General features: G+C 41.3%; 1 protein-coding gene across 3 annotated transcripts in view; it reads left to right on the top strand.

Moving 5' to 3' along the window:
- The window catches only part of Ptpdc1 (protein tyrosine phosphatase domain containing 1), a 46,579-nt gene that overhangs the window by 9,627 nt on the left and 15,774 nt on the right, over window positions 1-21,178 (top strand). For 2 of the 3 annotated variants that reach the window (XM_034510706.2, XM_076939071.1), the window contains exon 2: window positions 10,271-10,358. In XM_034510706.2, coding sequence (XP_034366597.1) covers window positions 10,277-10,358 — 82 coding nt within the window. In that variant the 5' untranslated portion in view covers window positions 10,271-10,276. Of the gene's footprint in view, window positions 1-4,448; window positions 4,591-10,270; window positions 10,359-21,178 lie in introns of those variants that run through there. The other variant, XM_076939070.1, reaches the window with a different exon arrangement.

Raw genomic sequence — 21,178 nt, forward strand, 5'->3', positions numbered from 1 at the left:
AGGCTAGCCTTTATTCTTGAATGCTCTTCCCTTGCTTACAACAGTCCTTAGAGTATCTGCACTTGTTAATTCCAGGATGTACTCTTGTATCCCTCTTACTAAGCACACACTTCCTAAAGGACAAAGACTATTTTATTCATCCTTGTGCTCCACTACCCTGCATACCATGGTTTTTGTGGTGCCTGTCAAGGGCTCAAGTATTTATCAGATTGAATTGGTTCATGTGTGCCTGTCACATGGTCTCTTTCTTTCTGAACATGTCTGCCTCCCCTTGAACCTTTACTTCTGTATGTGGCTTTCTCCTGCTTTGCAAAAACTATACCAGCACAATGACATAATTTTATATTATCAAGAGTTGGTAAACTGTAACACAAATGACCTGAATTTATAGCTGTGCATGTAGGGGATATTGCTGCTGGCCAGAGTCGGCAGCTCTGCTCTGCCCTCTGCCCTCTGCCCTCTGCCCTCTGCCCTCTGCCCTCTGCCCTCAGCCCTCAGCCCTCAGCCCTCAGCCCTCAGCCCTCAGCCCTCAGCCCTCAGCCCTCAGCCCTCAGCCCTCTGCCCTCTGCCCTCTGCCCTCTGCCCTCTGCCCTCTGCCCCAGCTTTGCCATCAAGCATGCTTTCATTTGGCTCCCGCTCTTTGACATTCTTGGGCTAGAGTTTTGAGTTCTTACCCACTTTGTAGCACTACAGGATAATCTAGGCTTATCTTGACTATTCCCTGCTCTAGCCCTAAAAAGAGTCAGTTCAACAAGGGTTCCTGTGTCCCTTCTCTGGAGAATGGTATTAGAAACTAGATTTGCTCTGATATGCTCATGAAGCAATGAAATGATATAAGCATATCAGAGCAACATTTCATTGCTTTCAGATAACTGACTGTGACCAGAGTTATACACACACATACACATGCACACACACACACACACACACACATACATACATACATACACATACACACAAATATATGCCTCTACTGCAGTGATCTCTTATTTGTCATTTTGCTTTCCATGGCTTTGGTTATCTAGTTAACCATGGTTTGAAAATATGAAGTGGAAAAATTCCAGAACTAAAAAAAATTGTAAATTTTACATTGTGTGCCATTCTGAGCAACATGATCCAGTCTTGCACTCTAGTCTCTCCTGCCCTGGCCATGAGTCATCCCTTTGTCCAGTGGATCCATGCTGTGAATGCCACCTACTCATTAGTCACTTACTCATAGGCCACCACAGGGACTCCTGTTCAATTATATAGCAGTACATGTGTCCCTTTGTGCAGCAGGCTAATGGCTGCATCACAATGCCTGTGTCCTTCACCTCACTTCATCTAATCATGCAGGCATTGTATTGTCTAACATAGTAGCTAGAATGTAGTAAGATATTTTGAAACAGTTACATAACTATTAGCAATCTATTGTTACAATCGTCCTATTTTATTAGTTATTGTTAATATCTTATTTGCCTATTTTATAAATTATTCCATAGTAAATGTGCGTGCATTAAGAAGAGTAGAGGACATCTGTAGTCATTACTGTGCATGGTTGCAGGCATTCACTGACAGACCTGGAAACATGTCTTTGCAGATAAGGGAGAGCACTCCATCGGCTTAGCAGGAGTTCCCCACAGTGCCATGGCTGCAGCCATGGATCACTTCCTCCTTACTCACCTGTAACTTCCTAGTCCACGCTCTGGGTTGCCCTCCATTTGCCATCTTTTCACTTGTGTTCTGTGTCTCGGTGTACACGAGACAGAGTTAGGATTGCTAGCTTGTCCTCTGTAGAAGCAGAACTAGTACACGTGGATGGTTCCTTGTCTCCAGCAGTTCCCATTCATTCCCGAAGTGATTTGCACGGCTTTCCCACCACTCCCTCCATGAGCTTCCCTCCTTCCTTTATAATGTGGTTAAGTTCCTTTGCTGCCTTCTGGATCTGTGCTGCAACCCACCCTCTTCTTGATTTTTTTTAAATCTTGAATTTTAAAATACATTGGTAGGTATTCTTTATGTTGTGAAAATCTATGGTCCTTGGTAATTAATCTTTATGTTGTGAAAATCTATGGTCCTTGGTAATATGTATTTATTATAACACTAATAAATAAGATAGATTTTTGGTCCTGAAAATAATCTGTGCTGTACCTGGTCAGCCCTCTACCCTTCTGAAAACCCTTGCAAAAACTGGCTAGTTTTCTGTCTGTGTAGTTTTTGTCTTTTCCAGAAACTCTACAAATGTATTCACATAATATATAACCTTCTCAAACCAGAGTTTTTCACTTAGCACAATCCCAGACCACATGTGGAGAACACAGTCAGTTTCCTTTAGGATTTACCCACGTCCCTCAGATAAACAGCTCTTTCATTTCGGTCACAGAACAGCATCCCTAGTACAGTGTGACATCACAGTTCCGTCTGGCTTTGTGCCATCATAAACAATGCTGCTGTGCAGACTCACGGGCAGGTGTTTGAGTGACGGACATCAGATGGGAACACAATTTTCAGATTTCATGTAACACTCTGTTTAGCTTTATAAACAGCTGCTGAACTCTTTATTTTGTATTTATTTCAACAGCAGTGAAGGAGAGCTCCCATTACTCTCCGTCTATGCCAGTACTTGATAGACTACTGTTGGACTTATTTGTACCCTTTGACTTTTGTTTTATATTATCACTATATATGTGTGCACATGTGTGTGCCATGGCATGTATGCAGAGGCAGAGGACAGTTTGGGGAGTCCATTGTCCTTGCACTGTGTCGGTTCTGATTGGACTTGTGTTGTCAGGCTTATGCAGCACATGATTCTGTCTGCCAAGCCATGTTGCCAGCCCAGGCTCCTACTTATGTTTCCTTGTAACCGTGCTAACTCATGGTTAGTGGTATATATTACGGCTTATTTTTTTCCTTTCTCTACATTGAGTGTATTACCAAATGCTTGTCTAAGTGTTCTGCGTTGGTTTGTTCAGGTACTGGACCATTTCTTCTTTAACTTAGCATACAGACTGATGCATTTCATTTTTGTCATATTTATACACATACTTGGTTTTAATTTGTTCTTCCTTATTTATTCATCCTCTCTTGAATCAAAATTATATTTGATTTAAAGTTCAAACAATGCATTAATGTGTAAAGGAAATGCAGTGTAATATAGTCTGTCTTTGTTCTGAACCTAAGGCCCTCAAACTATGTTATTGTTCTCCTTCTAGCAATAAAAATGGCATTTTCTTTTGCTTTGAAATTTTTTTTCACATAGTTATGTGAAAAGTCATTACACTGCAATTTAATTTTACCTTTTAACTTGTTTACAGTCAAATTCCCAGGTTATTATATATTAAGTCTGATTAAAAACATAACTGATTTGTATTCTGTATGTATTAAATGCATTATATGCAATAATTTTTTAAAATTTTTGTTTTGTCTTGCCATTTTTTAAAAAAATAATTATTTATCTTATATATATGAGTACACTGTAGCTGTCTTCAGACACACCAGAAGGGGGCATCAAATCCCATTACAGATGGTTGTGAGCCACCATGTGGTTGCTGGGAATTGAACTCAGAACATCTGGAAGACCAGTCAGTGCTCTTAACCGCTGAGTCATCTCTCTAGCCCTGACAGTTTTTTTTTTTTTTTAAAGACAAGTTTTTACTGTGTTGAACTTGCCTCTGTCTGCCTCTGCCTCTTGAGTGCTGCATTGTAGACATATGACTTATTATACCCAGTTTGTACTACTACTTACTCAAGGTTTTTTTTTTTTTCCAAAATATTCTCATTATTACCAGGTTACTTTTTACAACAAATAAACAGCATTTTCAATTAATTGGTTTGTGTAAGTTGTCTAAGTTGGATGCCTGACCTTTATCACTGTGTAATTTGCAGATATTTTCTCCTAGTCTGTTTCCTTTTCTCATTCTCTTAATGTCTTTGACAGGAAGTTTGAACATTTACTTTTTTGTTTACTGAAAACAGATTCTTTTCTTATACAATGTATCTTGATTACAGTTTCCCATGACTCTACTCTTCCCAGTTCCTCCCACCTCCCCTCCCCGCTGGATCCACAACCTTTCTGTCTCATTAGAAAGGAACAGGCTTCCAAGAGATACCAGACATAACAAAATAACAAAGATATAATAATGATAATAATAATGATAATAATATAAAACAAACCCTTTACATATATGTTGGATAAAGCAAACCAACAGAAGGAAAAGAGCCCCAACAGCAGGCATAAGAATCAGAGAACCACTTGTTCAGATGCTCAGAAGTCCCATAAAAATACTAAGCTGGGCTGTAACATATACACAGAGGACCTGTTGTAGACCCGAGTACTCTGTGCTTGCTGCTGCAGTCTCTGCGAGCTCATATGAGCCTTGCTTAGTTGAGTCAGTTGTTCTCTTGGTGTCCTCTATTCCCTCTGGCTTTTATACCTGCCTCCTCTTCCTCAGGGATTCCTGAGCTCTGAGGGGAGGGATTTAATGGAGACAGCCCATTTAGAGCTGTGTGTGTTCCAAGGTCTCATTCTTTCTGCACATTGTCTGGCTGTGGTTCTCTGTATTTGCTCCCATCTGCTGCAGGAGGAAGCTTCTCTGGTCATGGCTGAATAAGGTACCAATCTATGAGGATAGCAGAATATTATCAGGAGAGTCATTTTGTTGTTAATTGGTTTTTTTTTTTTTTTCCAGTAGTATTTGGTTTTACCCTAGGTCTCTGGGCTGTCTACCTCGAAGCTTTTATATGTTTAAGTTCAACCTTAAATTTTTAGGTGTTGTATGTTAAATTCAACCCAGTTCTGTATATTTTAGAAATGCCATACTTTCCTTGTGATACTCTGTTGCATATGGACCTGGAATTGTCTAGTGTTATTTGTAATAAAACATTTTTTTCTGTCCTGTTATCTGTGCACTTTTGTCAAATATTAGTTGGTTTTGGGGCCCAGGAGATGACTCAGTAGGTAATGGCACTTGCTTCAAAAGCTCAGCAGCCTGAGATCCAGCCCCCAAGCCCACATAAAAGTGAAAGGAGAGAGCCAGCCCACAGATTACCCTCTGGTCTCCACATGAGCACGTGGTGGACACCTCCCTCCTTCCCACTCACACCATGCATGTGCACTTATGTGTGCACACATAATACAATTAGAAACTTTAAAAGAAATTTAAGGCGCTGGAGAGTTGGTTAAGAACAGATACTGCTTTTGCAGAGGACCCTAATTTAAGTCTCAGCACCTACATCAGGTGGCTCCCAACTGTCTGAAACTGTATTTCTGGAGGCTCTCTTTTAGGCTCCCCAGGCATCCTGCATCATACCAGTGTGTAGATACAAAACTAACTCTCTTTCTGTATTTATAAAATTAAATTTTTTTAGTTGCTTAACTGTATTTTTTGACTGCTTCAGTCTGGTTTGTTACATTGAATGATGTCTTTTCCTTGCCTCTCTCTACTTCTTGCTGTAGCTTTATAGTAAGTCTTGAGACTGGTGAATTGGCTAGTGAGAATCCTTTGTTACGTAAATTTTAGAGTAAGCACACGCAAGTGCACATGTAAACCCAGGTAGGGTTTAAAGGCTGTGCTTTAATCCTGTGTGTGTGTGTGTGTGTGTGTGTGTGTGTGTGTGTGTGTGTAAACCCAGGTAGGGTTTAAAGGCTGTACTTTAATCTGTAGGTGAGTTTGGAAGAGAATTGATGTCTGGACTACGTTCAATCATCAAGAACAAACGTATTTGTGCCTTTATTTGAGATTGGTTCAGACCTGGAGGTAACTTGTCACGGACAGCTTCTAGTGGTGAAGGGATAGCGTGTGAACCAGCATCAGCTGTTGCTGCTAGTTTACCTCATTTGTTTGTTGTGAAGTCTTTCTGAAGAATATTAATTCAGCATCAGTTTCTTTAAATGATGAAACAGGAGGGTTCATGGAGTGTTGTTTTTCCATGGTGTGTGTCTTGTCTCTTGGGAACTTTGCAGTCCCCTTGCAGACTTCCCTAAGGTGTAGTTAAGATGTGAGATCACAGAAACTGCCAAATAGATCATATTTGTAAAATGGCCTTTAGCTCTCTCCCTGAGGATTACCGGCGGCTGTTTTAAGTGTCCAAGCCTGCATAGGTAAGCCTGTCCTCAGATGTGAGTCAGATATAGAGTTGGCATTTGGGAAGGCATCATAACAGAGAGAAAATATAGACCAGGGCTGAGAAGAAAACAGATCTAATCTCTTGAGGACTCAGAAAGAACATAAGATTGTCAAGATGAAAGATTTACAAGAGCTTAGAGATGTAAATGTGTCCAGGAAACTGAGAGTATGATTCTGTCCTTGTACTTGCTTGCATTGTTCTAGGTGTGTGCTGTGGCCTGTGCATACACACTAAATAAACGTAAAAAACGAAAGGCTAGCCGGGCAGTGGTGGTGCATGCCTTTAATCCCAGCACTTGGGAGGCAGAGGCAGGTGGATTTCTGAGTTCGAGGCCAGCCTAGTCTACAGAGTAAGTTCCAGGACAGCCAGGGCTACACAGGGAAACCCTGTATTGAAAAACCAAAAAAAAAAAAAAAAAAAAAAAAAAAAAAAAAGGCTACTAAGAGTAGGAATAAGTGTGCTGTCTTATGTAATAGGGTATGATAAAGATTAGATGAAATAAAGATATATAAAGGATTAATTCCTGACATGGAATAAGCTAGTATCATTTGGTTATAATCTGTCTTAGTTTAGGTTTTACTGCTGTGAAGAGGCACCATGACCAAGACAACTCTTATAAAGAACAACATTTAATTGCAGCTGGCTCACAGGTTCAGAGGGTCAGTCCATGATCATCATGGCAGGAACGTGGCAGTATCCAAGCAGCCAGAGGGTCTTAAAGCCCACAGTGACACACTTCCTCCAATAAGGCCACACCTCCCTGTGGTGCCACTCCTTGAGCCAAGCATATTCAAACCACTACATATCATATTATGAATGAGCATAAAACATGCTTTCATTTGAGCATCATCATGTTTACATGGCTTGGATAAATTCACTCACATTCCTGAACTGTGATTATTGTCTCAAATATTAGCACATTGACAATGTTGTACTTAAGAGTGAACAAAATCTCACACATAAGAACGACAGAGAGTAATTAATATCCGAGTGCTCCCCTGGATCAGACACTAGGAAGCAGGGACAAGGAGACACTTTCACAGGTGCCCAGAGTGTCCTGAGTGCCCAAGGTGCAGTGGAGCTGGGAGAATCAGGGAAGGGTTGGAGCACATCTCAGTGCAAATCTCACAAATTCTCTCTGAAAAATATGCAGAACACAGTTCCATCTAGAAAACAGAAGAGAGTGCTGAGGATTCTCTAGTACCTCACAATCTCATCTGTGAAACAAATTTCTTATGAAGTAGAACACTACTTCCTAAGTGTTCTCCTCAGATGTGTGAAGAATACTTCACCCTGCACTCAAGCTTTGAGTGGTGGGTACTAATTAGTGAAATGTGTGACTGATTCTGAACAGTGGAGTCATTTGCGGGGATTTTAGGGATGAAAGAACTGTAGGATATAGTGAACAAAGCACTTGTCATTGAGTCAGGAAGTGAAGTTACATAATGTGTGATCACAGAGTGAAAGTCAGGATTAAAATGGAAACTCCTTGTTCTGTAGGTAGGCATATGAATAAATTCAGTTATGAATGGACCTAATGTCTTCTTAAGACTTCTTGGAAGCTCAGCTGTTTCTGCTGGCAGGGTAATTAGACAGGTAATGTGAAGGATCTCTTACAAACTATTTACAGTAGGAACAAAATGAAGTGACTGTTGCCTAGAAGGACTGGAAAAATATTACAGTATTGCAAAGTAAAATAACAAGTGTTTGCTTCATGTCCGGCCTTACTTTAGTGGTGTTAAACACTTATGGACATTCAATCTTTCTTATCCTTACAACCTATGAAGGTAGATATACAATCCTCATTTTGCAAAAAAAGTCAAAGCTCAAACCAGTTCATATAGTTGGCAGTTGAATAATTAAGTTTTAATTAGAACTTTAACTCTATAATATATTTAAATCATGATATTTTGATCAGCAATTATGTATAATTGTACTGTGTTTCTATGCAATGGTAGCATACAGTAGACGTTGTTTCAGAGATCTAAGATTTGAGTTCAGAGATGAGTGGAGAGATATCTGCTCCAAATACATAATAAGGCAGATGTATTCTTCTTACCCTAACTAAAATTCTAGACAACCTTATGAAAAATGATTGGAAAGTAGGCAGGCCAGCCTTCAGTCTTTTAGAGATGTAAGCAGGGTGAGCTTGAGGTTGCACGAGCTGCCTCCTTGGGGGCAGTTTCCAGACTTAGCTTAAGGAGAAGACCAGGCCCTCCAGAGATGCACAAAGGGATGAACTCAGAGGAAGGCTTTGCATAGATAAGGTCTCAGAGAGAATGAGGGAGAGCTCACCCCAGAAAGCCCTTAGAGCTTTGATGAACTGCAGAGTGTGGGGTGGGTACTGATGTGTACAAACTGTCTGCGGCCAGAAAATATGAGAAGTCAGCTGGCTGCAAGTAGTTCTGCTCCGTTACCAGAGCGGGATGGCCTCTGTTCACCTCACTGCAAACCCTTGGAAAGGTCAGCCTTAGCAGTGCGTCTGAAGTAACACAGAGTCAAGGCCAGGGAGCACTTCCACCACACATATCAAAGGAAATTTCCAAAGAAACCAATTAACTCCTTAAATAAGAAGTAGATAGTTAAGACCTGATGGAAATGTAACCAGGACTTTCTTGAGGAAGGTAGATGAGGAGAGGTCTAAAGAGGGGTATGGACAAACAGGAAAACTTAAATTTTGAAAGCAGTGAGACTGAGGTAAGCAGATTCCCAGGTAAAGACAGATTGACAACCACAAAGAAAGAAAGAAGACTCTGCATAGCACACTCAAGGGCTGATTTTCTGTTACCAGATATTGAGGGTCTTAAAGTCTGTTTCTCATACTGACTTTTTACTACATACTCAGACTTGTGAAAATTGACACTCTAACTCAAGTAATTATACAAGTAATGAAAGTCAAACTTTATTCTAATACACTATTTGTTTTGTTTTGGGGGAGGCTTTTTACAATGAGAGGGATTGAGCCCAGGCTTCCAGCATTCTGGGCCAGTGCCCTAGCTTGGAGTGTTCTCTTGTAGCACAGGAGACGCACTCTGCCAGAGCCCAGTGTTGGTGCTACAAAGCGGGCAGGAGGTTGGTTTGTTTGTTTGGGGGGTGTTTGTTTTGAGATAGTGCTTCACTTGGTAGCCTCAAATTTGAGCTCCTCCTGCCTGCCTCTTGTGTGGTTGGCCCTTCTGAGGACGCCAGTCTGTGAGCGGTCCCAGCTACACATGTGGCAGTGATGCCAGCCAGAGACATGGGGCTAGCACACTGAACATGTAGAGAATGGGAACTGTGCTTCAGAGGCCACTATGGTGGAAATATTTCATTTTAGAAAACAAAAACAAAACCCCCATTCTTCCTGTTAGAGTATTTTTTTCTTCCCAAGGAATCAAAATGTACCCAACTATATGCTTGTGAGTGGAAAGACAGGGCACATAAGTCAGATATGCGCAGTTTTTCATTTTCATTTTTATGTGAATTTTCAGTATAAATTCAGGAACATAAAGCATTAAGTCTAAATGTGACAAGAAAAGCAGTTTAACATTATAATAATTAAAAATTAAAATGTAAGAATTTCTGTGCAATATCAGCATCTAGTTTTGACTTTTTTGTTGTCTATGTATAATGTGTGTGAATGTGTGTGTGTATGTGTGTGTGTATGTGTGTGTGTATGTGTGTGTGTAGATATGCATGTAAGGGCACATGTGGAGATCAAAGGTTATAAAAGTTATTAGTAAGATAGCTTATACTTCTCTTTGTCTCTCTCTACCTCTCTTTTTCTTTTCTTTTTCTTTCTTTTTTTTCTTTTTTTGAGACAGAGTCTTTCTACATAGCCCTGGCTGTCCTGGAACTCAGACTGGTCTCAAACTCAAAGAGATAGATCTGCCTCCTCCTTGCTGGGATTAAAAGAATGTGGCCACTATGCCCAACTTCAGTTTATCTTTCTTTGTACTGACTTTTCAAACAGTATATGTGAACCTGGACTGGCTGAATTTCAAGTGTTAGGTATCTGGGGATGGGGCTCAGTAGTAGAGCACTCACCTAGCATTTGTGACAGCCTGGGTTCAGCCATACAGGGAAGGGAGAGAAAATGAAAGGGCCATGTAGCTAATGACCACCATATTGGGCGGCAGATGTCTAACATGATTAGTTAAGTAATGATCGTTTTTACATTTTCCAACAGACAAGAATGGCTGCAGGAGTGTTGCCGCAGAGTGAACAGCCATATTCCATGCTGGTGAATGACAGTGGGCATGCTGCACACATGGACGGTAAGAACCGCTTCAGTGTACTTTCTGTCGCTTTGTGGAAATTTATATTTAATAAAAGTAAATTGAAAGGCTCTGAAAGAAAAGCTCTATTTTTCATTTCAGAGGCCTGGCCCAGGTGTTGTTTACGGCCTTTGCTTTCTGCCTCACTGACTGGCCTGGTAGAATTCCTCTACAAAACCCTGAATAATGTCTTGGCCTTTTGAAAAAGAGGTGTGTCAAACTGTGTTCATCTGCCTTATCATCTTAGGCTGAAATTACACATTTGTTTCTGACCTCACACGGCTGCCTGGGAAGCAGCCATTCATTTCTTTCCCCTTCAGTTACATGCAGGAGTCACTTGTAAAGCATATTTAGATGTATCCAGGCCCAGCTCTGTCAGTGGTTTTGTGTGAGTTCTTTCCTATGGTACCCAGGCAAGGAAGCATGCCATAACTTACACTCCTGTTGCTGTACGTGCCTTTCATCCTTTTGTAGTTCTGAGCTAGGAAATGGATGAAAGCTTCCACTCTGGCCTTCTTTGTTGTATTAGGCATCATTCTATTGCTGTGGCAAAATATCTAATAAAACTCAGCATAGGAGCCAGTGAGATGAAAGCTCAGTGGGAAAGCCACTTGCCACCAGGCCTGAGTGCCTGAGTTTGACCCCAGAACCCACTGGTATAAGGAACCAACTCCTGCAAGTTGTCCTTTGAGCTCCATACTGCTGTACTCCCCCTCCCCCAGTATAAATTAAAGTAGTATATAATAAAACTTTTAATTAATTTAAAAGAGAAAATGTTTGTTTTGGGTCATGGATTCAAGCATTTCAGTCTATGCCAGCTGGCCTATTCCATTTGAGCCTGTGTGAGGCTAACTATCATGACGGAAATCCATGGCAGAGAAAGCTGCTCACTGGACTGGGGATCAAAGACAGAGGGAGGGGTCAGAGTCCTAGTATTTCTGTTGAATGGCATGCTCACAGTGACTAACTTCTAGCATCCACCTCTTAAAGGTTCCACTACCCTTCAATAGCACCACAGACTGATAACCACGCTATGAGCATAGGGGCCTGTGAGGGACATTTAAGATCCCACCCATAACGTGGGCCCTGTTGCTGTCAGGTGATAGCCACAAAAGCTGGTGAACATTTTCTTGGCAGTAGTCTTGCAGGATTTTCTAACAAGTTGACTTTAGTGCAGTTGAATAAGAGACGTTGCGGGATTTCTTCTAAGGGTTCGGATTAGATGATCAGAAAGTAAAGAAGGCGGCTCTGGCTACAAACTGTTCCTTCAGTGCTTACTGGGAACAATCAACTCTCAGTGTATTGTGTTCTCATTGGAATCCATCCACTCTAGGAGGGCCTTTCTCACATCAAGAGAAACAGTGTTTCCCACATGGCCAAATCCCAAGGCCTTGTAGATTCCTGTCTATCTGCTGTGTCTGGCTTTAAGGGAACTACTTTTGTACCTACCATTTATGGACATTGATGGGCCAGTCCTCTTACCTGTTCTTTGTTTGGTCTTAGAGAGAAGTGCTAAAAAAATCAAATGCAGTGACAGTGTCCACCCTGTGCTTCCTGTGTAGGGTATTCCCCTGGGTGTGACCCAGGCAGCAGTCCACCAGCCTGCTGCTTCCCTCTTTCCTTCATCTGGCTTACCATCTAGTGGAGTTCTTTCCTGCTGGGTTCTGTCAGCTTTGATAGGGAGAACTCATCACACAGGAGAGAACCAGGGCTCCAGCTACTGAATCCAGACAGGCAGGTCTTAGGGACACCAAAATACCCTACACATTCCTAGACATCCAAGGCAGGGAGACCATTATGATCCACTAGAGATTTTTTTTTAACCTTTCAAATTTTTAATTGAATAATTTATTAATGTTAAATTTATTTCACATAAGTACAGCTAATTCTTTATTAGGAAAAATATGGAAAAATAAAAATCACTTATTATCTAAAAAAGTATATCTCATTAAAGGCAGTTATACTTTATCTTATTTCAGGGTAGAGAATAGGTTTTTGAATGTTGGCTAATGAATCATTGGAAAATGATTAATGTCAAGGTACATAAATAATATTCTTACGTTTAGAGAAAAGTAGAAAATTCATTAAAACCCAGCATTATTATGAGATAAACCTAGGTTTAAATCTTGGTTCGACCACTTAAAAACAACAGCTATGAGCAGAGAAATTTCAAACATTCATGGAAGCACAGTGAACAAAAGAAAGTACACATAGTTGCCAGCTGACAATTGTAGTCACTCACTTCCTCTGATCACTTTTCCTGTGCTTATGGTAGGTGTCACTTTATTCAGTGAACACCTACCTCCTGCCATGATAAAAACTCTTAATTTATAATACCATCAGCTATCTGTAGTGTTCAGACTTCTCATTATCTCATGATGCTTCTGGGTTGACACCTCCAGCCTATATCTCACACACACTCACACACACACATGCACATGCACACACACACATACACCACAGATTACCACTCAAGTTTTGTCAGCTGTGCCTATGATACCTTTTAACAGCAAAGGGCTTTTCTTTTCTTTTCTTTCTTTCTTTCTTTTTCTTTTTCTGGAGGCAAGGTTTTGCCATTCAGCCCTGACTAGCCCCAAACTCTCTCTGTTTCTCAAGCGACCTTGAACTTTGTCAGTCCTCCTGCCTTGATCTCCCAAGCACTGGATTATGCAGACTATAATGTCTTGGCCTTCTAATGGTTTTGAAATCTTGTTCAAGGACCCGAGGCCTTTTCTTCTGACCTTAGTTTGTTTACAGTCATGGCTTAGTTCTTTTGTAGCATGTGTATCCGGGTTGTCTGCTCTTCCCTAAAAGTAAGTCTGAGATTTTGCAGTTTTGTTAGAAGCCTCACAGAAGTGGCTCTGAATTTCTCACTGTGACCCTCAGGTGACCCAAGTTATCATTGTGCTTCATCACTGGGAATGTTAAGGTGGATCACATCAGTAAGCTGGTCCCTGCCAAGATTTATGTAATATAAATTATTCTTTCTCCATTCATAGTTAGTATTTCATAGAAAGATGCTTTGAAGCCACGTACCATCCTGTTCCATATCCCCTTTGACTCAGTAGTGTCAGCACCTACTGATATTTCTCCTGAGTCACACTGTGGTGGGCAGTATATTTGTTAAGTGGCATTCTACTGTGAAGAACAATGTTCTCTTTGCTTAGTTATTGCAGTGGATTTGTATTTTGTTCAATGGAATCTGGTCTTCCTGTCTTTTGACTTGACGTTTCAGCTACCTACACTCAACCAGCGAGAGCCTGACAGATGTTTTGCTGTGTCTCCATCATTCCCGAGACACTGCAGGATCTTCTAGACCATTTTAGTCCATCTCTACCCTCACTCTGAAAGCAGACATTTCTCCAAGAAGTCCTAGTTCATTTTAGTGGGAAATGGCCCTCTTAAAAACCTAAATCTGGGGTTGGAGAGGTGACTCAGCAGTTAGGAGTACTTGCTGTTCTTCCAAAGAATGGGAGTTGAGTTCCCAGCACCCACATCAATAGTGTCATAACCACCTGTAACTCTAGCTCAGAGGGATCTGATGCCACCTGGCCTCAGCACGCACATGTGCACATGTGTGCACACATGCACACTCACACACACACTCATGTGCGTGCGCACGTACACACACAATTTTAAGATAAATAAATCTAAAACAAACAAAAACCTGGGTATGCCCATTGCTTTTGCTATGTTGATGTTCCCAAGCCTTCTCAGGCAACGCTAAGGAATGTGTATACACACACACACTCTATACACACCTGGTTTACATCTTACATTTAGTGATACATATATGTGTGTGCATATGTGTTGAAAAACTCAAGTTGGCATTTTTACTTTGATGTGTAATCCAATAGTATACTATCCTTGTTTTTCCCATTTTTGTAACTCGCTTGTCCAGGAATGCGGCACCTGTACTTAACCCAGCATCCTTATTTCTCTCCTCAGTCTCCCAGTTCTGCCCGGACAGCACCTGTTTGCCCTACACAGGACTGTAACCACTCAGGCTCCAGTCTTCCCTACCCCGACTTTGAACTCTGCTGGCTAACCCTGGTTTAGGTCTACCTAGGATTTTCTCTTTGATGATATATTTGAAATTAGGATGTTGAGGACTGATACTTTATCTTGTTTATACTGTCTTTGAATCAGAAAACCCTAGCATTATAAAAGGGGACTGGATATGTGCCCTGTCATGTCCTAGAGGGGATCATGTAAGAGTGCTCCTCTCCTTTAATATTTGGCAGCACTCTCCAGTACTCATGTAAGCCTGGAGAATGTTTTCAAGACCCTTTCATGAACTAGGCGTCTTTACTGCTACCATGCGGGTCGTCTTGTGTTGAGTCTTTAAGAAGCTGTACATTTCTTCTAGGTTGTCAAGTTCATGAGCATAATGTGTTCTTACTAGTTCTGTGTTATCCTTTCAGGTGTGCCCAGCCTGTGACACACAGGCTAAAGGTGGCCTAACACAGCACTCTGAACTTGCTTGTGTGTGTGTGTGTGTGTGTGTGTGTGTGTGCGCGTGCGTGCACGCGCGTGTGCACGACACTCTCTCTCTGTAATTTGAGTGTGATCTGTGAATTTGTATATGACGTTGTGTCACATTGTCAAGGTCAGACATGAGAATGAGTGGCAGATTGAAGTGACAGCTCACCTTTTTATCTCTATAGTTTGTGTCAGCTTTTCTGGAAGTTTATCAGTCATATTAATATTTTCATGGAGCCACTAGAAAACTGCCACTGTTTTCCCTTTTTGATTTTTTTTATTTCTGCCCTTTCTCACCCTTCCAATGCTTGCTTTATGTCCTGTTTTTGTTTGTTGTTTTTGTTTTCTCTTACCTTTCCAGTGACAGGTTGGAGCTTGGGTTGTTGATTGGAGACCTTTCTTCTTTAGAGCAGTATAAATTTCCTTTATTACTGTGCTGTGTAATTCAGTGTATTCGTTTTCATTTTGACTCAACCTCTGTGTTATATTAATTTCCTTTGAGACTTTCTTTTTAACCCACAAATTAATTTATACCTTTGACATTTAAGTCTTTAGAGTTTTTTCCTCTTGTCTTTCTCTTACTGATTTCTAATTTAAGTTCTTTTTTTTTTTTTTTTTTTTTTTTTTTTTTTTTGTTCAGAGAACATTCTAAGCTTCCAGTTCCTTTAGAAATGACTGCCAGGGCACTTTGTAATTACAGTCCTTATTGAATAATTTCAGTGTTACACATCTGATGATCAATTTCTTCTCAGTCAAGTTGTGATTTTCTTAATTCTTGGTGTGACAAAAGATTTACGACAGATTTTTGGCCCCTGTGTTTTGTTTTTTCTTACTTAGCAGGCAGTTTCCTCATGGGCAGTCAGCTTCAGATTCAAGTGAGATCTGTCTGCGCAGCCTCCGTTGGCTACCACCCATAGAGCCCCATGGCATGTGGGTGGGGTGGAAGCCCAGCTTCCCACCACCCTGTTGACACCTGCATGGTAGAAGTGGAGTCTGCCTTGCGTGGTCAGGGTGCCTTTGAATTAGGTCTGATTAGCTCCTCAGAAGTGAAATGATGATCTGGGTTCCACTGCCGTCTAGGGCAGATGGGAGGTGACTCATACGCTTTGTTGCAGTTGTGGTTGCACTTCATTTCTCTGCTGTGCCCTGTGAGTCTCAAGAGAAGAGGAGGTGGGAAGCATCATGCCAGCATTCTTATCTCCCACCCTTCTTTTCTCATGGATGCCAAGTTGACCTGGGGGGCTCAGCTCCCCACTGGATCTCACTAACACCAGGGGATAGGAAAGGGAGTCTAGACCACCATATATCACATCCCCTTCCTTCTCATTCATGGAAGGTTAGAGTGGAGAGACTCCGGTTCTCTGGGCTCTCCTGACCCTGAAAGCAGCAGTGTGAGCCAGCTTTGTTTCATGCTTTATTGTTCAGTCTTGTTTCTACCAGGGTAATGTGTAGGCTGGTCTCCCCACCAGGCATCACTAGGACCAAAGCTTTGGGAAAGCAGAGTGCTCACCAGCCATGACTAGCACTGCTTTCTTCAAGCTCCTTGATGCTGGCTGAGAATGGAAGCTCAGCTGGGGAACTGGCATGGGAGGGGTTGTCAAGAACTGACTGGGTGTGCATCAGGCTCCCATTAGGACTTGCTGTGGCAAAGCAAGTGTAGACCCAGACCCTGCCAGCCAGGAGGATTTCAGCATTGCCCACGTGTCCCTGGTAAGGATGGGAAAACCTCTCTACCCAGCCTATTACCTCATCCCCAGAAGGTGACCCAAAGTGCCACATCCTTCTTTCAAGCAGGATACAGAAAATTCGTGCTCTGCTGAGTCCTCTCTGCCACCCTCCTTTTCTGCAGAGTTGAGAGGTTGGGAGATGAGCAGCTTCCTTTTTGTCCCCTCAGAAACTAGAGTAAGAGAGACTATAGCAGTCTCCAACCCTGGGTCTTCCTCCTCCTTAGCTATCTTAAGAACTACCAGTCAACTTTCTGTCTCCATGGAGAAATTTCCTTTTCCTGAACATTTTGTTTAAACAGAAGTATACAATACATGGTCTAGTGACTTACTGATTTCACTTGGCTTGATTTTTGAAGTTCATTTGTGCTGCCTGTGTTAGTACTTCTGACCTTCAGTTGCAGAGATACCACATTGTACGTGGGTCAGTTGATGAGTGTTTGGGTTGTCTCCAGGTTTGACTGTTGTTAAGTACTGACTCTGTACAGGGCTGTGTGTAGAGTGTTTTCTCTTGCATGGCTTTATAACTCAAGTCAAAGGCTGGTTCATCTGTCACTTCCTTTAATCATTTAAGGAGCTGCCAGACTGTTTTCCAAAGTGGTTGTTCTATCTCGAGTTCCTACCAGCAATGAGGAGGGGCTCCCTGTGCGTCTCTCTTCACAAGCACTTGGAGCTTACCTGCCTGTTCGATTGTAGCCATCCTGGAAGGGTGAAGACATACTTCGTTGTGTTTTTTTTGTAAACATTTTCCTAATGACTAATGATGGCGTTGAACATCTTTTAATCTATTTGTGGATAATTTCTGTATCTGTTTGGGAGAAAGTCCTATTCAAATTACTTGCTATTAAATTATTAATATAAAATTTACATACTTAAACTTCACTCTTTTAAAGAAGTCATTTGTCTTCTTTAAAAGACATAGTCATGGATGCTGTTGTAAGCATGAGCTGATGTTTATTCACCCCTGTGTTAATCCAGAACACTTCATCAAACCAGAAAAAAACTTGTAGTAACTAGAAGCGGATTTCTATTCCTCTAGCTCCTTGCTCCCTGATATCACTCATGTCTCAGCCCCTATAGATTTGCCAAGGGATTTTTGTGTTTAGGATAAATGAAATAACGCAGCATGTGCTCTATTGTGTCTGTACTTAAAAATAATATCAATCTTCAGCCTTGATTAAGCAAATAGTACCGTATTCCTTTAATTACTAGTATTCTATTATATGAATATAACACAGCTTGTTAATCCATTTGGGTAGAAGGACACTTGGGTTGTTTCTGCTTTGGCTGCTATGAGTAAGTGTTGTTATGAATATTTGTATACATATTTTTCTGTGGGTGTGTTTTTTATTCCTGGGCATAAGTGTTTGAGTAGAATTGAGAATTCATGTGGTAACTGCATGTTTAACATTTTGAAGAATTAAAGCTACCAAATGTTTTTGGTTTGATTTCCCTGCTGGCTAATGATGTTGAATGGTTTTTCAAGTTCTTTGACTTCCTGGGAGAAATGCCTGTTCAGATTCTTGGTCAGTTTCAGAGTTGGCTATTGGTCTTTGTGTTGTTGAGTTGTGTCTGTTGTAAGAGTTGTTTGGATTCTTTTTTTTTTTTTTTTTTAATATTTTATTTATTTATTCTATGTGAGTACACTGTAGCTATCTTCAGACACACCAGAAGAGGGCATCAGATCCCATTATAGATGGTTGTGAGCCACCATGTGGTTGCTGGGAATTGAACTCAGGACCTCTGGAAGAGCAGTCAGTACTCTTAACCACTGAGCCATCTCTCCAGCCCGAGTTGTTTGGATTCTTAACTTACTATACTCACTTTTTCTTTTTGTTCTTTCTCATTCTTTTCCTTGTAAGTTTTGCGTTATCTTGTGTTGCTTCATTATTTGGGTATAATTTCTGTTCCTACCCACTTCTTTTGTACTTGTTAATGTAAGTCACATGTCTCTGTTATATGACCAATGAATGAATGCAGTTACATGCATGTTGTTTTGTATACTTCTTTTATATCTCACCAACTTCTGCAGTTTACCAGTGTCCCATCTTCTATGTAGGTCTTATTCCTGTCCTGGGTAACTTGATTTCAACACAAAGAACCTCTAAGACCTCCTAAGTGGGCCCACCACACAGCAAATTCTGTTCCTGTTGATATGAGAATGCCTGTATATCTACTTCATTTTTGAAAGATGATCTTGTAAGATTTTTAATTTAAGTGTTTTATTTTCAGAAATGTGAATATGTGTCCCTCTATTTTGAGGCCTCTATTGTTCCTGATAAGAAATTTGGTATTAGTTTTATTGGGACTTTCTTGTATTTAAGGAGAAAATATTGATCTTGAGACATCTTACAGACTCACATCTCTGTGTGGAGCTGGTGTTTTACCTCCTGAAGCCCACTGAGCCCCTCAGCTGACCCTGCTCTTTGCCACATCTGCAGTGCTGTGATTTCACTCCACTGCCTTCTCTGCTCTCCTGGTGCATTCTTGGTATATGCCTTGGTACACTTAGTGCTGACCACATTTTATGGAGGCTTTGTTTATTCTTCTTTATCCCCTATTCTCTGTTCTTCCATGTATATAAATTCTATCATGAAGTTCTCTGATTTCTGGGTTTATGTCTGCTGTTGAGTTCCACAAGTACATATATTTTGTTGTTTCTATACTTCTACACCTCTGAATTCTGATTTGCTTATTTTAATACTTTTCTATGTCTTTATTAATAACTCTTATCTGATGAAACATTATCATCCTTTTTAAAAAACAAAACAAAAAACAGACTCTCCCATAGCCAAAGCTGGCGTTCAATATGCTGTGTAGCCAGTGATGAACTTGAGCTCCAGATTCTCATCTCCCTATTTTAATGCCCCTAGATGCTGGCTCGTGTGAGAGTTGACTAGACCTTAATTGTCAAGTCCGTTTTACCCTTACTTTGAAGCCTCACAGTAGCCCGTGGCCCAGGAAACTCAGCTCTCCTAGATGACAGTGGTTTCAGTGGGCTTGCTTGCCCTATCTTTCACACATCTTGCTGCCAGGCTGTTGTTAATGCCCTCACTCAGAGAGTCTAGATCACTGTGTTGTGTTAAAGCACACTCAGGGACCTCTACGCCCCACAGCTTGAGCAGTGCTAGTTTTGCAGCCAGCCCTGTAGGTTTATACTCTGTAGATCACTTCTTAGTTTTCTCCCTCTCCCTCTCCCTCTTTGCCTTTCCCTGCATACCCTCTCTCCCTCCTTCCCTCCCTCTCTTCCCTCCTTCTCCCTCTTATCTCCCTCTCCCTCAATCCATTCCCCCTTTCCCCCTCCCTCTCTGTCTCTGACAGGCTAGCCGATGTGTGGTTTATCTTGTTCTCATAAAGCTACAGGGGTCTTCTTACATCTTTAACATCATAAGATGCTAGTACCTTACACTTTGCTAGTACCTTACACTTGAATTTCCCATACATTGTTTCAGATAGAGACAGTTGCTTTGGGAGGAGCTCTTACCATCTGCTGTTATTGGTGGTGTTGCTGTTTGCTTTAAGGAAAGGTTTAGCACTGGCTGGCTTCAAAGTCACAATCATCCTTTGTTTCAGCCTCTTGCACATGGTTAGAGGCAAGATCCTCCATGTCTGGCTGAGTCCTTTCTTTTAAAGTCTACTTCTCTCTGAGCAGAACCCCCTAGCTGTGGTTCTGGAGCCTGGTACAAGAGCACCGCCTGATTCTGTAACATGTAATGCTCCTGCCTTTCACAGAGCACAGGTGAGAGTGTCTGGTTGTCATGGCTTTCCTGTGGTGGTACACCACACCTACAGACAAAGTGCAGTGAGGGCAACTCGGCCTTTAACACTCTCAGCATGCTACACTGAAAATGGAGAAGACTAGTAAGGAGAACTGAGGGCCCAGACTGGCGATTCATGAACCAGAAGATAGCACTGTTTTGATGTTTTGATGATCTACAGAGTGATCACAATCCCTATTGAAATCCCCTAGGCATAGGAAAGAAAAATCTATCCAGAGTGTAGGAAGAACCTCAAAGGACCTCCAAACAGACAAAATGATCTTGAGAAATAACAAAACAGATTCATTTCCTAGTCTTAAAACTTTTATGCAATGCCACATTCATCAAAATAATGACAAATATAGTGTAATAGAATGGAGAGCCAGAAATCATGTTTGTATGTATCACAAGTATAGCAAGACAGTTCCACATGCGACGGTATTCTGTTCAACAAAGGATAACAGAAACACTGCAAAAGATTGATGTTGGGTGTACAAAGTTTGCCTGTGGTGCTGACTTTCCAGCTTTGTGTTCCTTTCATGTGATAAGAGGCTGACTTCCTATAAAACAACTGCATTAATTCTAATTCTAATTAACTCTGTCAGCATTAATTCTAATTCCTCCTCCAAAAGCTCACCTTGAACTTGCAATGTTTTCAAATCCCTAAAGACAGCTTCTCCAACACTGTCCTGATTTTAACTCACTGCACTCCCCCCTACCCCCGCACCCACTCATGTTCCTACTACCTGTGATTGTCTCTAGACTTTTCACTATAATTCTTCTGAGGCCCTTCTTTCTCTTCCTGTCACAGCTAAGTCTTTATCACACTTCTGCTGACTCTCACAGACTTCTCTGT

The sequence above is a fragment of the Arvicanthis niloticus genome, chromosome 8 (assembly GCF_011762505.2).
Source record: "Arvicanthis niloticus isolate mArvNil1 chromosome 8, mArvNil1.pat.X, whole genome shotgun sequence".
In the NCBI taxonomy this organism is placed as follows: domain Eukaryota; kingdom Metazoa; phylum Chordata; class Mammalia; order Rodentia; family Muridae; genus Arvicanthis; species Arvicanthis niloticus.